At 53.4% G+C, this 27,724-nt stretch overlaps 2 protein-coding genes and 1 long non-coding RNA gene across 7 annotated transcripts in view; all 3 read right to left on the bottom strand.

Moving 5' to 3' along the window:
• Positions 1-8,935, bottom strand: part of AATF (apoptosis antagonizing transcription factor) — a 46,953-nt gene extending 38,018 nt beyond the window's left edge. For all 3 annotated transcript variants that reach the window (XR_015278486.1, XR_015278487.1, XM_086859364.1), the window contains exon 1: positions 855-8,935. Coding sequence is in view for 1 of the 3 variants with exons in the window: in XM_086859364.1 (XP_086715490.1) it covers positions 855-1,512 (658 nt within the window). In the remaining 2 variants the exon portion in view is untranslated. The remainder of the gene's footprint in view (positions 1-854) is intronic.
• On the bottom strand, positions 8,917-16,508 carry LHX1 (LIM homeobox 1). Of its 3 annotated transcripts, XM_086859366.1 has the most exons (6): positions 16,070-16,508; positions 15,725-15,964; positions 12,279-12,505; positions 11,686-11,963; positions 10,828-10,993; positions 8,917-10,482 (listed from the first exon to the last, which is right to left on the bottom strand). In XM_086859366.1, the coding sequence occupies exons 1-6, from the start codon at positions 16,429-16,431 to the stop codon at positions 10,103-10,105; spliced, it is 1,653 nt and encodes a 550-aa protein (XP_086715492.1). In that variant the 5' UTR covers positions 16,432-16,508; the 3' UTR covers positions 8,917-10,102. The 3 variants fall into 3 exon arrangements, with proteins under 3 accessions (XP_086715492.1, XP_086715491.1, XP_086715493.1); XM_086859365.1 differs by having other exon boundaries at positions 15,725-16,508; XM_086859367.1 differs by lacking the exons at positions 15,725-15,964; positions 16,070-16,508 and adding an exon at positions 13,776-14,837.
• A 6,951-nt stretch (positions 16,509-23,459) lies between these two features.
• LOC147649643 (uncharacterized) lies at positions 23,460-27,520 on the bottom strand. Its single transcript, XR_015278362.1, has 2 exons — positions 26,961-27,520; positions 23,460-26,456 (listed from the first exon to the last, which is right to left on the bottom strand). It is a non-coding gene; the product is annotated as an uncharacterized LOC147649643 (long non-coding RNA).
• Between the last annotated feature and the right edge of the window lie 204 nt (positions 27,521-27,724).

Raw genomic sequence — 27,724 nt, 5'->3', positions numbered from 1 at the left:
TTTCATGTGGTTATTGCCCTCCTTCATCCCCATCTTCCCCAGGACACAGAGCACAGCAGTCCAGCCCAGAGAACACATCCCACCATCCTCCCTCCCCACCTTCAATCATGTGCAAGGCACCCGGTGCCAAATCACAGGGTTAGCTCTGTTCCGGCAATCAAAGTTAGAGGCAAAACAATCTCCTGCTCATAACCAAAGCAACAAAACCTGCTCTAAGTCCAGCCAGTCCAGCCAGCAGAGGATGCCAAATGCTGGGCAACAAGGAGGGGCTGGCCAGGAGGGGCAGAGGCAGATCCTCCCCTGGATCCCTGGCAGTGCCCAAGGCCAGGCTGGATGGGCTTGGAGCAGCCTGGGACAGGGGAAGGTGTCCCTGCCATGGCAGGGCTGGCTCTGGATGGGCTCTGAGCTCCCTTCCCACCCAAACCACTCTGGGGTTTTGCGAAGTTTGGAACAAAACTGTGATTACTAAAATGGGAAAACGCCTCTGCTGACCACCTCAATAACCCTCAGGGATTGTTGAGACGTTTCTCACAAGACATTACTGCCCTCACACAGACTGCAGGAAAGAACCACGCCAAGCCTAACACAGGCCCGAACCCGGAGGTGGCCGCAATCCCCGAGAACCCCGCTCCTGGACACATCCCCGATCCCACAGGGGGCTCCATCCCCGAGATGAACCCCAAGCCCCGACACAGCCCCGACCCCTGAGAGCACCCCGGGCCGGGACACAGCGGGAGCCCGAGCACCCACACCGCCACGTGCGGCCGCTCCGCCAGCGCCCGGGCCGCCCCCGCCGGGCCCCTCCCGCCCCCGCCGGCCGCGGTGCCAACCCCCCTGTCCCGGTCCTCCCGCACCTTCCTCCGCATCATCCTCGGGGTCCCGCAGCCCGGGCCGGGGGTCCAGCAGCTCCTGCAGCTGCAGCGCCAAGGGCGCCGCCATCTTGGGGGAGCGCGGGAGCGCGGGGCGGGGCCAGGGGCGGGGCCAGCGGGGCCGGGGCGGAGCCTGAGTGAGGGGACGGGGCGGGGCGGGGGGAGCGCCCGGTCCCGGCAGGATCCAACCGGGAATGAACAGGGAATGAACCCGGGATCCAACCGGGAATGAACCGGGAATGAACCGAGAATGAACCTGGGATCCAGCCGGGAATGAGTCCGGGATCCAACCGGGAATAAACCGGGAATGAACCTGGGATCCAGCCGGGATCGAACCGGGAATGAACTTGGGATCCAGGCGGGGTCGATCCCGGGATCCAACCAGGAAAGAACCCGGGATCCAGCCGGGATCCAACCAGGAATGAACCCGGGATCCAGCCGGGATCCAACCGGGAATGAACCCGGGATCCAGCCGGGATCCAACCGGGAATGAACCCGGGATCCAGCCGGGAGCCCCCCGAGGCCCCGCCGCTGCCTCGGCCCCCGCCGTTCCCGGGGCGTTCCCGGTCCGTGTGGGCAGCGGGGCTGTGGGAGCCGCGGCCTCGCGGTGCCGGATAGCGGCAGCACAGCAGCGAAATCCCATTAATAATGCACAATATGACAACTATTGCTTTAAACCAGCGTCGAACTCTTTCAGCCACTCCAGCGGTGCAGAGCTGAATTAATTCTTTCCCCTCCCTGTGTTAAATATTCTGTGGCCTGAGTCCCTCCCACAGCAGCGAGGTCCCAAAGCCGGGTTCTCAGGTCAGGCACACAGATAGATCCTTACACCTGAGTTACACCTGAGTTACACCAGCCACAGGGAATTCAGGAATTTTGGCTCCTGGGATCAAACTCTGGCCGAGGAGCAGCAGCCAAGCGATGCAGACGTGACCTGCAGAGAGCCCGAGCAGGGACAGCTTCTCTGGGTTTGCCCTGACAGCCGCTCCCGGCCCCTTTCTGTGGTTCTGAGGTGGCCCCAGAACCCAAGGAATTGCCTGGAATTGGGGAACAGCAGTCGAGGTTGGCACGGATTTTGTCCCAAGGGAGCAGGGGCCCCACTCAGCCTCTCCAATCCGAGCTGCAGATGTAGGTGGGGGCTCTGCATTTGGGCTTCCCACATCCAGCAGCGTCGGGATTCCACCTGCGAAGGTTCCAGCAGCCCCCTGCGAACCTGAGCAGGCTGAGGCTCACCCCCTTCCAGTCTCCTCTGCCCCCGAGGTGCTTCCAAATGCCACAAAAGCGAGCAGGAGGTGATTTGTGCCGGGAGAACGGTGCCGGGGTGCAGCCGCATCCATCCCTCAGCACGGCTCATGCGAGCGCTTCTCCTACAGAGGGCAGAGGAATATCAGGAATTCCCATCGCCTCCAGCCGGGGAGAAACCCGGCAGGCACCGCCTGGAAAAACCCAAACATCGCCCTCCCCTTCTCAGCCCTGCTGTGACCCTCCCCGCCAGGGTACCTTGATGACAAAATAAAGCTGGATTTATATAAAACCCAGTGTTTACTGAAAACGCACATTTTCACGGCAAACCCCCACCCCCCAACTTTAAAATACACAACGTCATAAAATCCAACTCAGTTTTGTAGTTTGTATTTATTTTATCACGGCGGGATGGATGGCTCTAATGCTCTGCATAATCGATGATGGGGGATTGCCTCTGCTCCAGCAATGAGAAATTAAACACCGATTTTTATTTTATTTTATTCATTTATTTATTTACTAAGACATGGTTTGAAAAAACAGGAAACTTATATACCAGGAGACACACACACATGGTGTGTGTCCCTGGTCTTGCTTCTAGGTTTTCCTTTTTTTTTACCCCTTGGAGTTTGTTGGTATTTTGTTCTCAGATGCCACCATAAACAAAGGGAGGACACTGGAGAAATAAATCTGTGGAAAGTTAAGTAACAGGAACAAGTGCTTACCTGTGCAGTTACTTCTGAGTAACTAACCACTCACACAACCAAAGAATAGTGCTCAGACTCCCCTGCATAATTGCATTTTCAAACCTCTGTGCTCTTAGAGTGAAAAAGGGATATTTTCTACCCTCACAAATAATGGATTGCCCTGTTAATGAAGGGAGAGAGGCTTTTAGTGATGGTTAAATAAAACAGACCCAGTAGAATTAATAAAAAATACCAGTGAGTTGCATTAGTCCTTTGGAGTAAAAAATGAGCTCCTTGAAGTCGCAGCGTTTTTGATACTCAGGCCACTGAGATCAGGATTTCACCCACTGAGACTAATGGGACAATTGCTCCATATAAATCCCAAAGCCAGCAATGCATTCAAATCCACGTGCACACAGCTGTAAACTCAGGGGTCCTGGCAGAGCTCGCCTGTTCCTCTGCTGTGCCACATCCATCACTCACACCCGCACAGAACAAAACCTGCTCAGGTGTGGGGGGACCCCACACCACTGGGTCACCCCAACCTCACTCCCACAGCCACAGGACCTGTTAATTCACAATTTTTCAGGGGGAGATGCAGTCAATACAAAGCCACATCAAACAGTAACTGCAGCCTATGAAAGTCGGGGATTGTTAAAATATTTCACCCACAGAGTCGCCTTCGCCGCTGTTTATTCTCTCTCCTCTGCCTTTCACTTAGCAGGGTAATTAAATCAGACTCCAGGGCTGGGTTTTAATTTCTGGTTCACATGCCCTCCAACCGTGCTGCCATGCCTGGGACTCAGAATAGAGCAGGGGAATATTTGTACAAAAAGTGTATCGATACATTTTCATTTAAGATGCTCATGAAAGGCTTTTTATGCCTCACGGTGGGTTCAGTAAAACCCTTGGCCTGTTTAGAAACTCCATCAACCTCACTAACATAATTTCTTTGGCATTTTCCCTCTTTATTTTACTTTTTTGATTCACACTCCTGTTTGCTGAAATGGGACTGACACCCTAAACACAGAGCAGATAAACAAGGGAACGTGGGACAGGCTGGGCTAGACAAAAAGCTTCCAATTCCTCCCTCTCGGCGTCTTTCGCTGCCGTATCCATGTGGCTCGGCAGCTTTTGGGGAACTGTCAGATGAGACAGAGGCTTTGGCAGGGCAGGGCTGTACCACACTCAGTGTCTGTATAATTACAGGCTGATAATATGAATCCATCTTTTAGAGCCGTTCCTTCAGCAGGACACAGGAGTGGGCGGCGGAGGAAGCGCGGAGCCTCTCGGGCACTGCCAGCGAGGGACGCCCAGCTCAGCCCCGGCCCCACGGGGGCTGCAGGAACCCTTTCCAATGGCATTCCCAGCCAGATCCACGGGAATTACCCGCCCTGGAGTCGCCTCTGCTGAATTTAATTGAGTTACTTCATCAACAGCAAAATTTGACCCATATACAGAGGGCCTCGTGCTGGCCAAAAATAGCCACAGCTGGGGCTGATCTTGTCAACGCTTGGGCGAGCAAATGTCCTTTTCCAAACTGACCTTTATCATTTCAGTCATGCTAGTTCAGTTAAAATTTTCTTTTTAAAACAGCAACACAATTTATCCATGAAAAGGAGACAAAAAAGGAGTGAAAAAGCTGGGGAGAAGAAGAAAGGAACACAAGCAAACCCCATCCACTAAAACAAATTACATAAAATTTAGATTATGTACATAAAAAACTCTCCTTATAAATATTTATTAGTATTTTTCTTCTGTGCTTTTATTTACTTGAGTACTTCTGCTATTCCTAACCCATCCCTCACTCAAAAAACACAATTGTTCTAAAGATTTTATCAACCCTTAATGGTTCCTACATTGAAAAATAGAAGGAACAGAGTGTGTCTGAAGAGATGCACAGCCCAAAGATGCTTCCAGCAGATAAGAATTTTAAAGGCCACCCAAAGGCAATTTAAAAACTAGACAAAAACTGGTTTTAGAAGGAGCAAAATGTCTGATTTTCAAGCAAAGCACACATGTGCTCCCCTGTGCACGGCCATGCCAGCACACAGACAGGCACAAGGGAAATGTTTGAGGCAGCCTCTCCCATGGGCTTCACTCCCAGAAATTCCCCAAAACCCTCGGGAATTCCTCTCATTCCAGCTCTGAGGAACCCAGGAGGGGTTTCCAGCCCAGGTTTCAGTCTGTGCTGTGTCACAATTCTCACACTGTCCAGGGACCTGGGACAGGCCTGGGCTCCTGGGCGAGCAGAGCCAAGGATTTTCTCCCAAACCACGTGGGATCCCAGCAGCTTCTGAGCAGGGTCAGATTCCTCAGGAGAGGAGCTTGGAGTAAAACCAAGCAGCAAAAATGTCCCTAACTCTTACAATTTCCAAACTGTGAGCAGTGCCCTAACGGCAGCGAGGCAGAGCTGTCCCTGAATTTGGTGACATCCTGGAGCAGAAGCTGTGAGAGGGCCCAGTCACCCCCTGTCCCAGCAGTGTCACCGAGGGACGTTCCCACAACAAAACCACGAGATGCCAACAAAGCCAAGCACTGTGACCCCGTGTGCCAATGGGAGCAGCCCTGCAGGGACACCCTAAAAGCACCCCAAGAACACCCCACAACCACTGTTCCAGCAACCACAGGAACATGGATTTAGGGATTTGGAGGCCACCTCACCACAAGGCCACATTTCCTCTCCAATTCCTGTGTTACAATTCTGCATTTAATGAGTGAGCAGCTCTCTGGGCCACACCAAACTCCACTTTCCAAGCACCAGTTCTGTAGCTAAACCACCACAAGTACTATCAACAAATAAAATCCCAGATTTATATCAAAATATATTTTAATGGGCCCACTAATTTAATTTATAACTTCATGGGTGTTTTGTTGGCATGAGGAATGCTGAGCACCCCAGTGCCATGGCAGAGACAAAGAAAGGACCTTCCAAAACCTGCTCCAGCATCACAATTCCTTGTTACCGGTTCACCAGCGCAGAAGGATTTGTATCAATTGTTTAAACTCAGTTCATATGAATTTATCTATTAGGGGTAGGAACAGAAAGGGAGATTGCAAATGCTTCAATTTCATATTGTAAGAACATACAAAGCTTAAAGACAACACAGTTATTCAAGATAAAAAATCCAGACTATAGCAAAAAGAACCATTCCTGAGAGGACACTGCAATATCTGCCATTGCCCAGGATGGCAAAAGTATGTCTATCATCACTGATATTTTAAAATTATATTTATTTATCAATTTGTATCCTCTACCCATCGCTCATCACCTGAGTACCGGCTTTAAAATATCACAAATCATTTGTCTATAAATCATCATTTAAATACATCCTTACTCCTGGGACACAGATCTTCCCAAATCCCTTTCCATCCCCAAGCAAACAGATCCCAGCAGACCCTGGGGAGGGAGGGGATGGACAGAGAGGAGCCTCGGTGGGAACAGTGTGGGACATTTGGGCCAAAAGCGGGGGTTTGGCTGCTGGAAACTCATGGCATTTTACAGACTTTGATCAACCTGCAAAAATCCACTTCACACAGAGCAGCTCCATGCAGACAGTACTCACAGGAGGTGCCTGGAGCCCTTCTCCTGGGGCTGGAGCAGGTCTGACACGTGGCTGCACACAGATCTTCAGCCTGGCCCCTGGCGCGGCCCAGCATCCCCGGCCAGCCCAAGCCGGGTGAGCACCAGGAGGGGCAGGGGCAGCATCACCTGCTGCCCTCACTGGGACGCGGCCCCGAGGTCACGGTAACGGCAGCAGGAGAGGCAGGAGAGATCAGAAGAGAGCAGTTACTTCCCTAAAGGCTCCTGGGGAGGCCTTGCACGGACACAGAGCCGGGCACTGCACGGCAGAGGCAGCTCAGGATCCTGAGATCCCTTCCGGCCCTTCTTCCACAGCCCTCCATCCATCCATCCATCCATCCATCCATCCATCCATCCATCCATCCATCCATCCATCCACGGGAACGCCGCTGGAGTCAATGGAAATGCTCTTGTAAACAAGGACTTACAAGAACCCAACGTGACAATGCTTTCCAAAGCAGTTTTGACTGCAATTGTTGTTGGATTAGGGGCTTCAGACGCACCGAGCTCGCTCTGAGGAGCGCAGAATTCCAATCTCCACAGGGCTGGGGCTCAGCTTCGGCCATGGGAACGGCTCCTGGGCTCCCCCAAACCCAGCAGAGCCCCAAGGAAGCGATGGGAGTGCCACAAAAGGACAAACTCGCTTTTTTACAACCTAAACTGACCTAAACCCAGCTGTGTCGTTGTCTAAATCAACACAGAATAAACTGTACAAGGACCAAAACAAAGAGAGAGAGAAAGAAAGAAAGGGAAGAACCCCTCAAAATTTCCTACAAAACAAACCTATTTGGTGAAATCCTCATTTAAAATCATTGATTCAACAATAAAGCAGCAGCCCAGCCCAGCAGCACAAACAGCAGTATTTATCTTTCCCAGATAAGTAGAAGTTTGGAATAAATAAATCACCCATTCCTCCGCTTATATAAATGCAAACCAGAGCAACAAAACATGGCAATAGCACAAAAGACAAACAAATGAGTTAGACACGGAGTCCAGGAGTTTAAGAAGTCTCCCCTGTATTTAATAAAGCATGAATTATTTTTTTTAGAAACACTAACAGATCCCTTGCAGATAGTTTTTTTATCTTTATATTGTTATTATATAAGACATTTTGTGTTTAAAGTGAACTATTGCTTCATCTAGGTGGCCCCTCTATTGGGCATAGAAATTAGGTAGCGAACAAAATCAAAAATCACCATTGAAAATTACAAACTATACAACTTAAAAGCATTTGGAGTTGGTTCTTTTCCCACATCCAGTCCAATGAGAGAAATAATGGAATCACTGGGAATGGGGAAGTCTGGGGTTTAGCATAAAATTCTGTGTCTAAATCAAATAAAAGAGAAGCCGGCCCAAGCCCTGGTGAGTCGAGAGAGGAAGGAAGAGATGCAATCCCAGCTCATCCCTTTCCATTAACCCAGCAGGTGGAACATTCAAACCAGAGACTTTGCAGAACCGAACCCGACTCTTTGTCCCTAACACAGCTCAAAGTCCTCTCGGAATCAGCGGGACTTTTGCTTTTGAAGAACTGAATATTCAGGATTCTGCCACGGCTGATAATTAAAACGTGAAATCTGACATTTTGCAAGGCTCCAGGATTTTTTTTTTGTTTCATTTTTCTCCAAGAGAATGAGGCTGTACCGAGGGCAAAGCAAAATATTCTCCCCCGCTGCCCTTTAGAGAACTCCAGAACGACCAAACGCCGTCAAAGCATCGAGTCTGCCTCAGCTCTAAGAAAAAAGGATTAAAATTACATTCAGGACGCTGAGGTTATGCTGCATCCAAACCATCCAATTAGGAGAAAAACCAGTAAAATTACCTCTGGAGAATTAACTAAAACCAATTGCAAACCGTATCTTTGCAAGCGTTTTACGTTTACAACACGTTTTTGTTTATGCATAAGATCAGCATTTCAAATGGTCTCTCTTAGCACAGAGCACAAATAACTGAAGATATTGAATAATTTGATTGTTTCTGAATTTTAAAATTTAAAATGCTGTGGAACAGGGTATTTGGACTTCAACAACTGAGTCTGGAGATGGAAAGAAAGGCTGGAGCTGCCTCTGGCTGCTGTCTGCATTGACACCAGGGCTTAGACTTCCACCAGAGCCAAAGAGCTGCCCAGGATTAGCAGCAGAGTGGATTATTCCTTCTCAGGACTATTTTACTCAAGAGAATCAATTTTTTCCAAAAATTGCTTAAAACATCAAATGAAACACAAGTTATCTAAACATCAGATTTTCTAATTTTATTAAAAACGCACAAATTTTATCCAACATGTTTTCTTTCATACAGTGAATGGTCTAATATGCACTGGAGGTCACACAAGCTTAGGTTCATTAGAACAATAAAAGACATATGAGAAATTTAATATATAAAGAAAAAAGTAGCAGCTGTTGACTGCATATTTGACCATAAAATTTAAATATTTTGGACTTTTATTTTAAAGACACAAAAATAAAACCTGTGTGGGTCTATATAAGTCATATTAACAATTCCATGAATGTTCAACAGGACTAAAAATTAGCAAAGATGTTTGTCTTTTTTTTTTTCTTTTTAACCTTGTAACACTTTTTAAACACCTTCTCGGGTTGCTGGTGCAAAGCACCTTACAGTATTTGTGCTATATATTTACTTTATTTGGCAACTGTCTGGGTTTTGTGGGGTTTTTTTTTTCTTTGCCTTCTGTAAACAACACCTTTTACAAACTAGCACAGTGAACCACAAGCCCTGCAATCTGTTAGAACATCTACAGAAAAGAAAATGAACTATTTTGGTTGGCTGCTCAAAATCTTTTGCTTTTGAACAAGAGGTTTTTCTAAAACAGGATTTATTAGTAAAACATTGAGCTCCTGAATTTAACATTAGACGTAAACAGTTGACTGTTTTTAGTTCAATAGAGTCTTTTTTTGTTTAGCTTTTCTCTCTCTGTGAAGGTAGAATACTTTTTGTTTGTTTGTTTTTTCAAGTCATTTTCGTTAGAGGTCTGGGTGGTGACCTTTGCTATGATGAGGAGGTTTTGTACGTGTAGCTTTGTGAAGGTAGAAGAGTTGGTGCTGAGGGCTTAACATTTAGTATTTGCTATTTTTGGAAAAAAAAAAACCAAACCAAACCAAACCAACCGAAAACAAAACAGAAAAGAAAAAAAGAAAGGAAAAAGGAAAAGTTGTCCCACCTGATCGTCAGCAGGCTGAAATGGCTGAAGCTAAAAAGAGTTTCTTGTTGTCGAACTTTCTGAGAGACAAAAATGAACAAACAGATTCATAATGCCAGAACCATCCTTAACCGGGAACGCTATAGAGAGTTCTTGAAGCTTTTTTTTCCCCTTTTCTTTGACCTCTCCTTCATTCAATTATTTTTTAAATTTTTTTTTATTTTTTTTTTTTAAACGAGAAGTTTCTAAGGATTGTGGCTCTTAGGATGACATCCAACAGGGTAATCAAACTTACGCCATCCTACGGAATGGCAGCACTTTTACTGTACAGCTTCCCCAGTTTCTTTGTCAATGGTACAAAAAAGTTCCCTCGCTTGTTTGATACAACCATAACATGGAGATTGTCCTGGTCTAGAGCAAAGCTTGCCTTGGAGCGATTGGATTCAGTTCGTTCCCAAGGTAAAATTGTCTTAGGGCGGGAGAGATGTTATATGAATTCATTTCTGTACACCATAACAATAAGCAGACTAGATGATCATCACTTACTTAGACCCAGTTTGTTTTAAAGCTACCACACAGCTGCTTCGTTCATCTCTGGAGGGTGGGACAAGTGATTGCCGTAGTTAGCACCACCGTTGACGGATATCGACGAAAATGGGGGGCTGGGACCAAAAACTTCTGCGGACATGGAGTGCAAGGACCCGGGCAGGTTGGGTTCGGGGCTGGGCGAGTCTCCCGGGGGGTGCGACATGATGTCAGTGAAGCGCTGAGCCTCACTCGAGGGGTGGTGTCCGGGCAGGGGGTGGTCCATGGCCCCCAGCGGGGTCCCTGACGGCCCCGAGGAGGGCACGAACGGGAGATCCACGGGGGTCTGCGCTTGAGACGAAGGCGGTCCTTGCGGGAAGAAATCGTAATTGCTTCCAGGGCCGTAATACTCGCTCTGATAATCTGGCGGACAAAGAGAGACAGAGGGAAGGTAACAGGCGGGCAGGTACCCGAGAGGGGACACGGGCGGAGCTCTGGGTGTCACACACGAAGCCGAGGGGAAACGCGTGACCGAGCTGGCCGGGCTCCGGCGGCACCGGCACCCGCTTCCCGCACAGCACCGGGGACACCGACACAAAGCGGCGCTCCCGAAAACACCGGGAGAACAGCGGCAGAACTCCGGGATCCCGCCGGCAGCGGCTGCGGGAAGTCCCGCCACGAGCGGCGGGGAACGGAGCGGGGCGGCCCCGGGGCTGCGGCCCCGCATCCCGGCACGGAGCGAGGCAGGGCGGGGGGAGCGGTACCCACCTCCGTAGAAGGAGAAGGGCCCGTTGGGGATGAGCTCGCCGGGCTCCAGCCGGTCCACGAGCGGCCGCATCCTGCGCGGGCTGCGGAAGAACGCGTGTCGCCGGGCGCCCAGCGCGCTCAGCTGCTTCATCCGCCGCTCCTTGGAGCGCCGGTTCTGGAACCAGACCTGCCGGGGCGGCGGGAGAGGCGCCGGTCACCGGAGCCACGGGAGCCTCGGGTCCCGCTCCCGGGAGCCCGAGACGCGCCTCCGCCGCCCCGCTCCCCCCTTCCCCTCCATCCCCATCTCCATCCCCATCTCCATCCCGGGGCTGCGCTTTTCCTCTTTCCCGGTCTCTCTTGCCCGATGTGCCCCGAGTCGCGCTCCAAGCGCGGCCGAACCCACGCGTGACGGCGGCCCCGCTCCCCACCGACTGCGGGTCAAGAATGATTGAGTTAATTCTTATTACCCTGACAAGATTACTGCTAATTACCCTCACACTGAGCCTCTCCAATCTAACCTCGTCTGTAATGGTCCTTTAACCCCCCATTACCCCGGCGCTGCGGGTTTATAAACCTTTTAATAATTCCAGCGCGTTGTCATTCTTATTTACCCATTAACCCCTCACATTTCTGGTTATTAATTTCGATACTGTTTGCAGCTTCTTTAGGACTTTTGCGAATAAACCCGCGGCTCTGTCTCCGCCGAACGGCCGGGACTGGGCAACCGGGAAGCCCCGGGAAGCCCCGGGACGCCTCGGTAATAACGATTTCAAAGGCTGCCGGGGCTTCCCCGGGCCCCGCAGTGCGGAGAGTGCCGGGCACCGGCCCCTCCTCTGCCCCGCATCCCCCGGAGCCGTGCCCGGTGCCCGGAGGCGGTACCTGGATGACCCGCATGTTGAGGCCGGTCTCCTGTGCCAGCTGCTCCCTGATGTGCCGGGTGGGTTTTGGGGTGGCCGCGAAGGCGGCTTTCAGAGTCTCTAGCTGTTTGGCTTTGATGGTGGTGCGGGGTCCCCGCCGCTTGGCCCCCAGGTTCTGGTCGTCGTTTTCGTTGCTCCCCGTCTCCTTGTCGGACACGTTGGCGCTTTCCGAATCCTTGGCGTCGTCCTGAGAGGGGTCTTGAGAGTCGGGGGACAGGCTGGGGTCACTGCCGGTGGTGGCTGGGGAACAACAAACCCGGGTCAAGCTCTGCCGTGGGGGAAAATACCGACCGCGAGGGACGGGCAGCGGTAGGACCGGGGGAGAGGAGAAAGAAGGGAGAGGAAAAAGGGAAGAAGAAAAATAAAATGGGAGACAAGAAGGAGAGGAAAAGAAAGGGATGGGAGAGTGAAGGGAGAAGAGAGAGGAGAAGGGCGAAAGGAGGGAGAGGAGAAAGAAGAGAAGAAAGGAGGAAGAACGAAAGGAGCGTCTCATCCCAAGGAGCAGCCGGCGCTGAGCGCATCCCCGCCCTCATCGCCCCGGCCGCGCTCCCTCACCTGAATGCAGGCTGTTTTCTTTGGCAGTATTGCTGTTATTTAGGTAATCTTCTTTGCAGACAAACTTGTTCTCATCTATGATGTAGAGCTCCTCGCCGGTGGAGAGTTGCTTGTTACACATCATACACGTAAAACAGTTCAAGTGGAACACTTTGCTCCGCGCCCTGCGGACCAGGTCGCTGGGGGAGATGCCCTGGGCACAGCCCGCGCACTTGGTCCCGAAACACCTGCGGAGAGAGGCCGGGCAGCGGTGAGCAGCGCCCGCGGAGCGCGGGGCCCGAGCCGCGGCCTCCGCACACCCTGCTCGCCCATGCAAAACGGGATCCGATAAAACACAGCGTCCCTGCAGAGCGCTCTTGCTTCCCGATATCACAGCTTTTAAAAATAAAAATCAATCCCGGCCTGGGCAGCGGGCGCGGGACCGCTCGGGATCGCTGAACGCCGGGGCTGCTGTGCTGCCCGGGTGTCCCCGCGCCCCGACACCTGCAGAAAGGAGCTCTGAGCGACAGCTCGCAGAAATTCTACACGTTCTGTGTGTCGGTCCCGGCCTCGCTCGCGCTCCTGCCGGAGGAGCCGCCGGTGCGGGCAAGGCCGGCGAGGGGAGCCGGGGAACGGCGGGGCCGGACCCGCACCAGGGCCGGAGGCCTCCCGTGCCCCGCTCAGCCCCGCGGGGCTCTGGGAACCGGGAGCGGAGCAATGCCGGGCCCATTCCCGGGGAGAAGCGGTGGAGCTCGGAGCGGTGCCGGTCCCCGTGAGCCGGGAGAAGCGGCGGCGGGGCTCTGGGCCGAGGGCCGGGCGTTGTGCCGGTGTGCGGCGGGGGTTCCTCGGCCACCCCGGCCCCGAGCCGCTCCTTGCCCTTAGCGCCGGTGTGCGGCGGCGGGGCCCGGCGGGGCAGCGGCACCGGCGGCCGCTCCGAGCCCGGGGCTGCTGGAGGCGCCGCAGCGGGCCGGGATGCGCGGGGAGAGCGGCGGCGAGCGAGCGTCGGTCCCCACCTCCCTCTTCATCCATCACACCCATCCATCCACCCATCCACCGGCGGAGGATCGCTGCCCTCGGGCCGGCCCGGCTCCGGTGGCCGGGATGCGCTGGACCCGAGGAGAGCCCGCACCGGGCCTTCCCCGCACGGAACAACGCCGGGCTCCGGGCCGGGCAGCGCCGCTCCGCCGCACCGGGCCCGGGACACTGCCCGTGCTCCCCGAGCCGGGCCCGGCCCCCAGCGCCGCCGGTCGAGAGTTTGGAGGGAACTTTGGGCAACTCGAGCTCGGCCGGGGACGCGGAGAGCGACGGCATCAACGGGCCCGGCCCGGGGCCCGACCCCCGGGCCGAGATCAGCGGGAGAAACAGCCGCGATTGGAGATGTTCGCGAGGCACGGGGAGGGAAGAGGCGCTCGTGGGTGCTGCTGACAACGGGGGAAAACAACAAAAATAAAGGGAAAAAAATGGAGGTGGAAAACGAATGGAGAGGAGCGGCGGGGGCAGGCGGAGGCCGGTACTCACCGAAAGAAGTCGTTTTTGCAGTAAAGCTTGCCTTCTCGCGAAAAGCATTTCTCTGTCAAATTGCATTTACATTCACAGCACTGAACACACTTCACATGCCAAGCCCTGTCCAGTACATTCAACAAAAACCGGTCCAAGATCGGCCTTTTGCAGCCTGCACAGTGAACCATTGTCTTTGGTTAGTTCTGAGGGGGGCAGCGGTTTCCCAGGTACCAAGGAAAAAAAAATAAAAACAACAAATTTTGTTTGTTTGTTTTGTTTTTTTTTTTTCAGAAAGACGACAACACCGGCGAATGTTTGTTTTTTGTTTTGTTTTTTTTCTCTCTCTCTCTTTTTCTTGTTTTTGTGTACGTATGTTTTAAAAGCCGTGGAGAAGTGAAGGAGGAGAAAAAGAAAGGGAGGAAGAATAAAAAAAAAATCTTCGTTCGAGTGTCCTAGGAGGGGTACAACAGGAGAACCCCCACTGCCCAGCGCTTCGACACAGCCGCAGGATCCCGGCCGCTACCAACCACACGGATAATAATAATAATAATAATAGTAATAATAATAGTAACAATAAAACAATAACGGCTATAAAGTTCGGCGCTCAAAAAAAATAAAAATTAAAAAAATTAAAAATAAAACCGCCAAAAAAAGCGAGCGTGGTGAGTTTTTCTAAGGTCTGAGGTAGAGCAGTCAGGAGTCAAAGTGCTTTTCCCAATGAGAAATCAAAGGAGGAAAAAATATAATAATAATAATAACAATAATAATAATAATAATAAATAACGAGCCGGGACATGGAGAGGCGGTGGCGGTCAGACGGGCTGTGGCTGCTGCCGCGGCGACATCGCCCTGCGTCCTGACGCGGGGATGGGGACACGCGGGGACGGGGACACGCTCCGCCGCTCCTCGCTCCGCCGCTCGCTCTCCTTCTCTCTCTCTCTCTCTCTCTTTCTCTCTCTCTTTCTCTCCCTCGACGTTTCGGCGGCACCGTCACGCCCGGCTCTGTCTGTCCGTCCGTCCGTCAGTCCTACCTACCCCCGCGCATCGCTACCCGCGGTGGCCGCCCGTGTCCCCGGCGTGGCATGGCCCGGCGGTGGCGGAGCGCAGGGCCCGGGCCGGGCGGGCCGGGCGGAGGGCGCGGGGCAGAGGGGCGGCCCCGCCGTCCGGCCGCGCAGGGGCTCTGCATGGTCCCGGCGCCGCCGCCGCCGCAGCCTTATGCACCGCGAGCCCGCGTCACCGCCCGCCGCGGCCAATCCGCGCCTCCGCCGCCGCCCCCCCGCGCCCGCCGCGCCGCCGCCGGACGGGGCGTCCGCGCCCCTTTATAGAGCCGCCGGGGCGCCGCCACCGCCTCCGCCCGCCGGCCCGCCGAGCCACCGACCGACACGCCGACAGACACACCGACACGCCGACGGACACACCGACCGCCGACGGACACACCGACCGCCGACGGACACACCGACCGCCGACGGACACACCGACCGAGCGACCGCCGACGGCCGTGGCGGCCCCCGAGCGCGATGCGGCGGTAGGTGCGAGGGAGCGCGGGGAGACGCGGCCGCTCGGTGGGGTCTGGCACCCCCGCGGGGTCACGGATCCCCCAGAGCGAGCCGTGCGCCTCGCCGGGGACCGGCGACAAACGAGACCCCGCTTCAGCCCACGGCAGGCGGCGGGGCCCGAGGGCGCGGGGATCCTCCGGGATCCGGAGTCGAGGAGAACCCGGGGCCGGCTGCATTTCCCGGGAGGAGCGGTGCGGCGGGGCCGGGGCTGCGGCCCGGGACTCTCCGGTGGGGAGGGGGCGGCCCGAGCGCCGAGGGCACGGCGGAGGCTCCGGTAACTTCGCGGTGCTTCCGTTACCGGCGCTCGCAGCGCACGTCCGGAACCGAGGAGCACCGGCCACCGCCGTGTACCTTCTTTATATTTTTCTTCTTAATTTTTTAAATTGTAAATAAAAATTAATTCGCTTTTACCTTCCAGGGGCCGGTCGGTACCGGGGCGGTGCGGAGGGACGAGGTTTCTCTTTCCTTCGCGCTTTGCTGCCCGTCGGGAGCCACCGCTCCGGGGAGGTGTCACCGCCTGGCCCCGGCCCCGGTGCCCCCGGGCTGAGCCCGGCCGGGGAATTAGGAGGGGAAGGGCGGATGGAAGGGTCTGGGGGAGGCCCCCGTCCGTACCCACCACCCTCGCTCTCTTTCACGCCTGTTTTCCTCGTCCTTGAGGGGACACAAAAAAAAAAAAAAAAAAAAAAAAGGAAAAAATAAAGAAAAAGCGGGGAAGGCATACATTGGCAGACAGAAAGGAAAAGGAAGGCAGCAAACCCGCCCCGCGCAGGGGGCAGCCGGGACCGGCGGGGATGCAAAGCCTGGCCGGGCCGGGAGAGGCGGTTCCGGGGCTGTCCTGGGGCCGAGCCGGCCCCTCGGAGCTCCTGCGGGGGTTTGAAAGCCTCGCTGCCAGCCTTGCCCCCGCCGGGCGCGCACCGGGCGCTCCCCCCGCGCAGCTGTCGGTTCGCTCGGGGCCGCCGCCGGGGATCGATGGGGCCGGGGCTCGCCCCTCCCGGTGCCCGCACATGGGCGCTTCTCATGCGGAGCCGCGGGGCCGGAGCGGGCCGGGCTCCGCCGCCCGGGAAGCGACAGCTGCGGGCTGCCGTCAGGGGAGCGCTCCCCGCGGCCCCCGGTGCCATGTGTCGGTGGGGATGAATGAGGGGAAGGAGATGAGCATCTCGTGTCCATCAAGCACCGCTTTTTCACAGCGTTTTTTTTTTTTTTTCTCCTTTCCCAGGCGTTAGCGAAAGCATCTGGTTCTCCCCCGCTCCCCGGGGGGCTCGGGCCGTGCCCAGCCCCTCCCCGCGGGGTCCCGGGTACCCCCGCACCGCTGCGGGTCCCGGCGGGGCCCCGAACCCCCAAAGCCCCGCTCGGGAGAGGAGGCGGCGCAGCCCGAGGGGACAGTGGGGACAGAGGGGTGGCCCCTCTGCCTCAGCCCCTCCCAGCGGGGACCCCGAGCCAGAGCAGGCGCTTGAGAGGCCAAAATGCCCTCGCTCGTCTCCAGCGGGACCCGAAAATCAAACCCCCACCATCCCCGGGCGTGGGGCAGCCCCGGGAGCCCGAGGTGGGGGGAAAACCCCCGAGGGGCAGCGTGTGCCGCCCCCTCAGCGCCCGCTCTTGGGACGGGAGGGATTGTTTTATTTTTCACTGTATTTTGCAATTCGCCCAGGTCCGTTCCCAGCTCGAGGCCCCAGGCGGGGCCGAGCCCACCCGAACCTCGCGGGGATGTTCCAGAGCAACCCCGGCTGGTCCCAGGGCTGGAAAGGAGGGACATTAAGAGAGTAAAAAAAGAAAGAAAGAAAGAAAAGATGGAAATCAGCAGATGTTTTAAAAACGGAAATTTAAAAACTAAAAAAAAAGAAAAGGAGGGAAATTAAAAGAGGGGGGGAAAAATTTTAAAAATAGAGAGTGTAACTAAAATAGTGAAAAAGACCCAAATAAAGAGAGAGGGAAAATAAAGAGTAAAAAACCCCCAAACGGCAAACAAACCCAAACTCCAATTAATTTTAAATCTAATACCGAAGGAAAAAAACAAATCCCTTTCAGGCGGGTTCACATTTGCATTTTATGGGTGTCGTTCCCGTCTTTTTAGTTTAACATCACCCTGTTTATCATCCCCTTTGGCCACCGCTGCTCTCAGTAATTGGATTTCTCTCTCCTTTACGGGGTCCCGGTGCTGCACCACCCCCGAGCCCCCTGGCCGGGGACCACCGCCGTTGGTTGTGGAGCATCCCCGCATCCCCGGCCGCCCAAAAACTTCCCTCCCACGCACTGGCAGACGCTTACCACCACATCCATCCCCCCGACAGCACCGAGTTTCCTTCTTTTCTCATTCATTTTAATCTGTTTTTCTTTTTCCCTCCTTTTTAACCTTTCTCCACGGCGGCGCTCGGGCTCGGGGATGATGCCGGGCTCGGGGATGATGCCGGGCTCGGGGATGATGCCGGGCTCGGGGATGATGCCGGGCTCGGGGATGATGCCGGGCTCGGGGATGATGCCGGGCTCGGAGCGGTGCCCGGAGTTTCCCCGGCGGGCCGGGGGAGGCCCCGAGCTCCAGCTCCGACCCCTCCGCATCGCTTTGCAGCGCGGCCCGGGGGTCTCTCCCGGGGAGGCTGTGCAGGGACAGCCCGCAGGGAAGGTGGGGGTCACACCTCTCTCTCCCCCCGTCCCCAGCACTTTCCCCCGCAGAAAGAGCGCCTCCGCCTGATTAAATATATATGCGGTTAATGCACTATCCAAATATTGAAGTTAAGATGTAATTAAGCCTGTAGAACATCCCCGCAAAATAAACCCCACGGCTGGACAGGATCCATCCCCAGGTTTGTTTTAAAAGAGCTTGAAAAAAAAAAAAAAAAAAAAGAAAAAAAAAAATCTTTAAATTATGTATTAGAAGGTCCCAGTTTATCCTGCCACACTCGGGTCGATGCTGAGGGTAAACACCACCCGGCTCCGCTCGCCTTTTCCTTTTCTTTTATTTCTTTTCTGTTTATTTTCCTTTTCCTTATTTATTTTCCTGCCCCCCTCCCCCGTGATTAGCCCTCCCGGGTTTCTTCCCACGTCGCTAAATGTTGTCGCTTACACTCCGAGCTCATGCATTGTTTATGGGAAATATGGTTAATAAATAATTACAAATCCGAGGTGTGCGGCTCTGCCTTTGACTGACGGGAGAGTGGCCGGGAAGGGGCCGGGGGTGGCCGGGGGGGTCCCCGAGCCCGGCCGGGAGCGGGGCCCGGGGGTAGCGCGGGGCTCCGGGGAGAGCCCGGCGGGGATTGCGGCTGTGGGACAGCCGAGAGGGATCCCGCACTCCTTAAAGGACAGATAAAAGGCGAATAAAAGAGAAAAGAAAGAAAAGTGGAGAGGTAGAGGGGGCGAGGGGGGGGGGGCTATAAAAAAAGAGGGTGAAGCGAACCCCCGGAGGATGCAGCGCTCCCGGCTCATCCATCTTCATTGTCTCCGTGTGTGCAAAAGCAACTCCGGTCTAAGGAAAAGCCACTATCAAAGCCATGGCTTTATTTTATATCCTATAGATCAGGAGGGAGGCAAAGCTTTATTTTCGCCCAGAGACAGATATTTTATTTCTCTCTTACGGTTTTATGTGTGAGAGATGTCAAAAAGGTAAAATAGATTGCTAATGCATAGGCAAAACGAAGCTGTTTTGGCATGCTCTGTGTCAGGAGGGCTCCCGGGGAGCGCGGGCTGGGGATTTAGGGCTGATGGGGGACTCGGGGGGATTCTGCTAAAACATCTCTCTCCATAAATCCAGCCGCATGGTCAGCACGAGCGGCAGAAGGAGTTTTAAAGGGGAAGAGTTGGAGCGCGGCGGAGCGGAGCGGGATCCCCGCTGGCCCCGGGGTCCCGCCGGGCTCCGGAGCTCGCAGCTCCCATCGCTTCTCCCGCAGGAGCCGCGGGACCGGCCCGGGATCCCCGCTGGCCCCGGGGTCCCGCCGGGCTCCGGAGCTCGCAGCTCCCATCGCTTCTCCCGCAGGAGCCGCGGGACCGGCCCGAGCCGCTGCCGGAGCCACAAAGCGCTCCCGGCTCATCCCGCCCGGCCAAGGCGCCTCCCCACAACCTCCTCGCCTGATTTCATTTCATTATTTCATTCTGGTTTTGTTTTTTTCCCCAAAACAAGCACCCATCCCCCGACCATCGCTCCAACTCCCGGAGCTGCGGCTGCTCAGCGCCTGCCTCCCGCCCCCGATCTACAGCGGATCTACACGGACCTTTTCCAAAGTTAAAATATATCTCCCCAAGCTGCAACAATTTTCATACTTTTTTGACCTCGGGGATTTACTTAGCACGTTAAGTTCAAGGCTCAGAAGCCCAGGGCTATTACTCATTTAGGCACTCCCACCACCAACACTTTTCACCACATATTTTATCATTTGACTTCCTGGCTTAAATTCATGTTATGGCAAATAATGGATGGTAATACTTTCCCCCTTCCCCATGTTAATTGTCTTGTCTGACAGCCTCCGCATTTGAAGTGATTTAGAGCAAACAAGGGTGCAGCGAGAGCAGGAGACAGCCCAGCACAAAACCTCTGCGGGAGCCCTGCGGCTCCGGCTCTTCCCTCCCAGCTCGAGGATCCGGAGCACGGCAAAGCCTCTCCCAAAAGCATCGCCCGGCCCTCGCTGGGGTCACTGCAGCGCCGAGGCCGCTTCTTCCCAGCGCCCCGCAGCCCTCGGGGTGACTGGGGGGCTCTCCCCTGCTTCGCTGCCCAAAATATTCCGTCCTTGGGGTGGCTGAAATGGGGAATCAGAGCACAGTGCTATTTGTAAATTTTAAAAAAGCAAGGTGTACTTGATTAGGAAATTAATTATTTCAGTACCCCCAGGATTATATTGTTTTTCTAAGTTGTGTGGGCCTGTGTAATTCAGTAATTTCACAGTGGCTGAACTTCCCTGGGAGTGAGAGTCAATCTCCCCTCTCTGACACGCGGATCCTGCGGCTCCTCGGCAGCGGGAGCCCAGACCTTTCCCTCTGCTCCTCACTGCCCTGCTGCGTGTCCCTGGCCAAATTCCTCGTTTCTGCTCTTTCTGAGAGTGGGCAGCGCCTTCCTTCCCCCCAGGAGCAGCTCTCCCTGCTGAGGAAGGAGCTCACACGGACTGCCCTGCCCCACGCCCGTAAGGAAAAAGGGCTGCAGCATCACACGTCCTTCTCAGGTGAGGATTCTCAACACAGAAGGGCTTTTGTCATCAGCAGAATATCAGTTTTTGGTGCTGACATCACTGTCATGCAGAAGGTTTGGGAAAAATAACTGAAATCCAAGCAAAACAGGACTGTGGCAGAAAAATGCAGATGCAGGGGCAGAGCTGGGTTCAGCATCACCTGGCTCAGGTACCACGGCACCAGCCTCCCCTCCCAGGTGAGTCCAGAGCTCCTGGCTGTGTTTGTACCTGTCAGCTCAGTCCTGACTGATCTTCTGTCTGCAGGTTCTGTCATTTGTTACTCTATTGGATCATATCCTATTTCTATGATTTTCTCTTTTAAAGGACCTGAGAGGCCATGGAGGCTCTGGCCAGCCTGCCCTTCCCTCTCCCACACACAATCTGGGCAGCTGGGTTAGTGCAGCTGGAGCCCAGCAAACTCCTGGGTGCCTCCACTCGCACATTCAGAGCCGCTGTTTCCTTCCCCTCAGCCCTGAGTGATGCTCCAAGCGTGGCTGAGGCACACACAGCTCATCTCAGCACAGCCACAATCCCATTACCCCGAGATGCATCAGTATGCCGTGTTCAGGATGAGAACAAACCAAATCATTTTGGTCTAGAATGTGAAATTTCTCTCGTTCCCGCTAATTTTTCCAGGGCTTGAGCTCCATCCCCGTGGATGTCCCATGCTGTGCCCCCGGGCAAGTCCCCACACAGGAGAGTCACACACACTTTAAAAAACAAATATTATTCTAAAAAAATCCATTCTTGGCATTTTGTGGCTCTCCACAGTGCATCACTGAGTTCTGGGGCCCAGGAGCTCCGTGCCAGCCCAGCCCCTGGGGTGCTCCTCTCCTCTCCTCTCCGAGCCATCCACCCCCAAACCTGCATCACTGTGAAGGCACCCGAGATTTTCCCTTCCCAACAAGTAAACCTTATTTCCCTAAAGCCTGGTGGACAGATTCAGCGAGTCCCTTCCTCCTGCCTGTGAAATGTCACCATTTTCACCGAGAACAAGCAGCTGCAGGAGCTGGGAGGTCTGTGCTGGTGATGTTGCCTATGGATGAGAAGGGAAACTTGAGGCTCAGAAACTGAGTCTGCAGAATCCCCTACCAACGTGGCTCTTTCAGTCGTTGAAATAAAATCTACACAGCTGTAATTAGTCAATATTTGTAAAGCCTCTAAGATTGCAGAATAAATGGCTGAGAGAAGTCCACATGGTTATTAGATAAATGCATTAATAACAGCAGCGGTGGCTGGTGAGGAGACGCCGCTCCTAATGATGCACAATTTATTTCCTTGAGGGTGTGCTAATAAACAAATCTGGTTTTTAGAATCTGGTGTATTTATTCCACAAACGCCCTCAGATCAAATAAGTTTCTCTCCCCACAGCATCATCTTCCTGCTCTGCACTCCCTCATTAACTCCTGCTGTGCTGAGATCAGGGACACGCAGCCCTGCCCAAACAGCAGCCCAGCCCCTGAGCCCTGCTGTCCTTGGATGTGGCCTGACATCCTTCTGGGACATCCCAAAGGTCCCCAAACCCCAGTGATGGGCCTTGGTCCTCATCCCAGCCCAGGCCTGTGGGAGTCCTCGATGGGCTCCAGGAGCAGGGCAAGCTCCCCAGGGGAGCCAGACACACAGCAGAGGTTATTCCCTGTTATCTCTGCTCCTGCAGCACCACAGGAGCTGCTCCAGAGCTCACAGAGGGAGGAGTTTCCCTTCCCTTTGTGGCTCTCCCAGCTCTCCGTGCCCAAGGTGAGCAGGAGCAGCTCCGGGCTCTGCGCACAATCCCTGCTCTTCCCTCACCCAGAATCAATCATTTCCCTTCACAAGGAACCTGCCCTGCAGGGAACTGCCCAGAGGAAAAGCAGCTGGAGCTGAGGGCCAGTGAAACCCCCAGACCCTGCAGGTTTCTGTGGAAAACCCTGTCCTGGGCACGCCAGGGCTGTGCCAGTGCCCACCTGGCCACACACTGTCCCCACACTGTCCCCACATGGACACACCTGTGGAACCAGGCTGCTGCTCACAAGCTGCAATAATCCATGAGCGTTCAGAATTTAGGGAGAAAGAGGAGAAAAACTGTTTGAAAAGAGTAGTTTTATCATTCTAGAATTAACATCCCTCTCCTTGGGGATCCCCCCGTGAGGATCATGCCAGGAAAGGGGGTGAGGCTGGGCCAGGCAGCTCCTCCCAGAGCCCACAGCCAGGGTAGGAAATGGAGAAATCATTTGGAACCTGAAAATTCCCATTCTCTTATTCCTGTGAGAATCAGGAAATCCACATTACCTCTGGAACTGGGAAATGCACCTTTGGAGGTGAGTGCTCAGTGTGGGGTCTGCCCAGGTGAAGGGGTGCCTGGGCAGGGAAGAAATTCCAAGATAAAGAATAAAAATTACCTGCAGCAGGAAACCACATGAAAACCTGCTCATCTTTCATTGCCCTGATGCATTTCTGCTTTTTTTGTGTGTTTAAAAAAAATCAACAGAACTCCTGACTTAATATGAAAACATGAAAATTACAGTTAAAACAACTCTGAAATGGCCATACAACCAAATATATGCATTAGATGTTAAACCTTCTATCAGAGAACTCAGCTGGAATTTATTTTTTTTCATAAATCTGCAAAATATAATTAAATTGGTGATGGTAAAAAAAAAAAGAAAATAAAGAAAAAAAAAAAAAAAAAAAGAGAGCCTGGTCCAAACCCTTATAAGGATATTTCAGCCATGCTGAGGTTCCTTTTCCATAAATGTTAAGCAGACATCTGTAAACATAATTGGAATTTACTGCACACGTGAATAACTGCATATAAATGAGCCTGGATGGTTGGGGTTTAGGAAAGGGCTGCAGGTGCCCCCCCTTGCCGATAAGACTCCGGCGTTCCCAGCACATCCCAGCTCAATTCCAAATGTCAATTCTCTACATTTTAATTTTTTTTTTAATAATTTTTTTTTTCCCCTGGCTGTTGCCTTGTTACATTTATCATAAAGTCTCTATAGATGAGACATCCTGCGGAATTTTGTGCGGCCCCAGGTTTGTTTACCAGGCTGATAGTTATTCTTTTGGAAAATGCAGAGTGGTATTGTCAGGCATTGCTTAATATTAATGACAGAGATCTGGGCATCGGAGAGAGCTGAATGAGCACAACTTCATTTCACCATTCCTCATTTTTTTTTTCCACATTTTTTTCTCCCTTCCTTTCCTTTTCTTTGCTGTCTCCTTTGTTATTGGAAAGGCCGTGCAAGGCTCGGAGCCCTCTGGCCCTAAACCCGCAGGAATCAGTGGCCACATCCCTGTTTTTCAAGCCATTGGAAAAAGATCCAATTTTTACAGCCCAGGTCTGATCCCTCCAGCACCGCTGAACTTTCTGTGGGTTCAGGGTTTCCAGGGGCTGGGAGCTGCTGCTGGAGCCGCAGTGAAACCTGTGCCCCATGCTGGAGGTGCCTCTCCTGCTGCTGTCCTTCTCCATCCCCTGTCCCCACCCTGTCCAGGGAAAAGCTGGGAATCCCTCAGCAGGGAGGGCAGCCCCATTTGCTGGGGGTTTGGTGATAACAAAGGGCTGTGCCCATCCCCAGCCCAATCCAGCCTCGGGCTCTGAATTTACAGGGGCAAATCCACCCCAGCCCAGCATCCTGCGGCAAATCCTGGGAGCTGGATTCGATCATTCCCGGGGATCCCTTCCAGCCCGGGACTCTGCAAAACGGGAACCCGGAGCCCGCAGGAACTTTAGGGCTGGGGAAGGACCACGAAGCCCAGCAGAGAGGGACAAAACCAGGAGGAGAAATCCTGGGAATCCCATCCTGGGATAACCCCTTGGATGGGGCTACAACCCCGATCCCAGATTTCCGGAGCTGCGGGGAAAACTGACCTGGGGGAGCCAAGGAGGGGCTCGGGGGAGCCAGGGAGGGGCTGGGGGTGTCACACACCGGTGGCCACCGGCCAGAGGTGCCCATGAGCCCGGCCCAGCCCCCAGGGCAGCCCCCGCACCACGGGAGGCGTTCCCGAGAGCTCTTTGGGATAAGGTGATTTATCCCATTGTCACCCTTCAAAGGCGCAGTTGGTGCCCATCCATCTCTCCGGGGCTCTGTTTGTTCCGAGGGACCCGGGGACATTCCCGGGACGAGCCCGGTGCCCGCGGGGTCCCCAGGGATGCTCCCAGGGCTGGGCGAGCGCCCTGAATTTTGAAGGCTGATCTGAATTTTGAAGGCTGATCTGAATTTTGAAGGCTGATCTGAATTTTGAAGGCTGACCTGAATTTCACCTCGGCCCGAGCTCGCCCAGCACGGGAGGTGAGAGATGCGGCAGCCGCCCGGGGCTGGGGACAAACTGCGGTCCCTTCCTGGGATGCAGGGGGTGACACGGGGGTTGGGAAGTGCCACAAGCCCGGCACAGCAGCCTCTGCCCCACAGCAGCACTTTTTAATGATGGAAGTTCCTATCAGTCATTTTACAATTCAAAATTACCAACTAAGAGGTGGTTTGGGGTTTTTTCCTCCCCCCCCAGGCCGTTCCAATTTCTCCCAAATGCAGCTACTTGATTTTAGTGTCAAAGAGATTTTTTCTCTCTCTCTCAAGTTGTTTTCACTTAAAAAAATAATAAAAAACCTGAAGTCCTGGAGCAGCAGACAGAATAATAAACAGAGTCACTATTTAGCCACAGAATAACCCGAAATTCCTCCAAGGAAACGTATTTGCCACTGAAAAATGCTGGAAAATTCTGTGTGAAAGTTTTTCCTTGACATTCTATTGGTTTAGCAGAAACAGGAGAGCAATCTTTCCCCATCACTTTCATAGTTCCTTATTTTCCCTTCCCTCTCTCTACTCATCCCCAAGAGCTTCCTCCAGGATGGGAATTGTAAGGAAAAAAAGGAGAGGATTGAGCAAGGAATTGGGAACCACTGGGATGTGGGGCTGAAGCAGAACCCTGAGGCTGCCACTTGCTTTTGTCTGGGTTTTTCCCTCCTCCCTGCCAGCCCAGCCTTGTGCCGAGGGCTCTGTCACATCCAAATCCATGGAATTATCTATTACAACACTTCAATATTTATGACACAGATTTCTCCTGGACTGCTTTGTAAATCATGGCAGAAATAATGGCCTTCCAACTGAGAGCCACAATCGACCAACAGGAAGTCAGGACTGTAATTTAAAATATATATTAAGAAGTCCTTAAGTGAACATTTTGCTTAAATTAGGAGATGGGCCATGATTCAAACAATAAGGCCTCACCAAAGAGAATTTCCCCAGCAAATCAGTGCAGGCTGCAGAGGAGGCTCCAGGGGTGCAAGGCAGCAATCCTGACCTCCCAAGGCTATCTGGAAATTTAATTTTTCATCATTTTTGTTGTCAGGACTTCACCATGAGCTTTGTCTTGGTGAGGGCCAGGGGCTGCAGCCCAATCCCAGTCCCAGGCAGAGCTCACCCAGCTTTTCCCAGTCCGGTTCTCACCCTGGATCACGGCATTCCGGTATTTATGAAGCCTCTTTTCAATAATTATCACGCTGTTACATTGGTGAGTTTCTTGACAAGTTATTAAATCATAATTTCTAATTTAAATGCCAGCTTTTGGCGTGCATGCCTGCTCAGGATAAGCTCATTTTCATTTTTATTAAACATCACCTATTAAACACAAGGAGAATTTTCTTAGGAATAACAGAAAACACCACAGGTGTCTTATTTCCCAGCTCATGTGATGGTTTCAAAAAACTCCCCAAACACACACCCACAACAAGGGAGTTGTTCTGTGCTTAGGTGGGGACTGGGGGCTGCAAAGACCCTTCTGGGGATGAGCAGGGGCTGCTTGGCACCTTCCCATGGGATTTAATCCCTGACAAGCCCCCAGCTCCAGGCTCTGCAGCCTCCCATGGGGCATCTCCACCTCCCAAATCCGAGGAGCACTCACAGAAATCCAAGGGGCAGCTCAGGGTGTCTGAGTTAGACTCCAAAGCTCTCAATTTCCAGGGATATTCTGGAGGCTCCTGACGTGGCAGTCACATCCCAGCGCCGCCTTATTCTTGGCTTTTCAAGCAGATGGTCAATTAATTATGCTCGTTTGGTGTTTATGGTGCCTGGCCCTGGGCTCAGGGTCCCAACTGTGTCCCCCACGCTGCAGGGACAGCCCCAGTGGCACTGCCAGCTCTGTCCCAGCCAGGGCTCCCCTCCCCAGCCCCTGGGCTCTGCAGGTCCAGGGGCTGTGTCTGCACAGAACCCACAGCAAACCCGGTATGTGCTGCAATACCACATGCAGAAAGGGGCCCAGGCAGCTGTTTTAGTCTGAAAACACAAAATAAAAAGAAAAGAATAGCTCCAGTGTGAGAGCCCTGTGTGAGAGGATGCTCAGAAACATCCCTGGGGATGCAGTTCCCAGCTTGGCCCCTCTCTCTGGGATGGATTTGGTGCTGAAACCCTGCCACACTTGGGGACTGATGAGAAAAGGAATTCCCCATTTCCCCCCAATGATTTCCATCTCCAGACTGCACATTCCCCGTGATCAGACTGATTAGTTAAATAAATCATCCTTACCTGAAGATAATCCATTTACGCTTTTTAATTAAACACAATTATGACAATTTGTTCTGCCTCCTGCCAGGCTGCCTGTGCAATCGAGGCCCAGGGCAGGAAACTTTTGTGGTTGTGTTTCCCTCCAGGCCAAAAATCCCAGCAGAGCAGCCCTGAAAGTGCCACTTTGGGTGAAGGAGCTGAGACTGTCGGGGAAGCAGCCACAGGGGGAGTTTGGGGAGCTGCTTCTGCTCCTGGGGGAGCTGTGGGCTCCTCCTGCTCCTCTGGAACATCTGCAGAGTCCCTCCAGCCTCACTTCTGGGGCTGCACATCCCCAGTGCAAGGTGCAAACACAGCCAGGACATTTCCCAAACCACTGCCATGTCCTCGTCCCAGCCCCACAAACCCACAGCTTCACTCTGCCAAGGAATTTTCTGCAGCTCAACTTTCCTCCAACTCTCTGGCCCCGGAGTGAGAGACAGAATGAGCCCTAATGAGAGAGCTTAAATAGATGTTAGAGACCTTGCAGGTATTTAAGGGCCCTCTGCAGCCCCTCTCCCCTCCCCTGCTCAAGTTCAACTGGCAGTGAGTACAGCAGCCTCTGTGCTGTTTGTTTTGGGTTCAATGGCATCTCATTTACACGTGTTAATTGCAACTAATTGGCACTAATTGGATGAACAGGAAACCCTCTGGGAGCACTCATACCTTTAATTTGTAGTAAATATCATTAATTAACATATGCTAATTAGAGCCAATTAACATTGATTAAGGGTTGCCAGCTACTTGGA

The sequence above is a fragment of the Cyanistes caeruleus genome, chromosome 21 (assembly GCF_971803275.1).
Source record: "Cyanistes caeruleus chromosome 21, bCyaCae1.hap1.1, whole genome shotgun sequence".
NCBI lineage: Eukaryota > Metazoa > Chordata > Aves > Passeriformes > Paridae > Cyanistes > Cyanistes caeruleus.
This window is presented reverse-complemented; position numbering and strand designations above follow the sequence as displayed.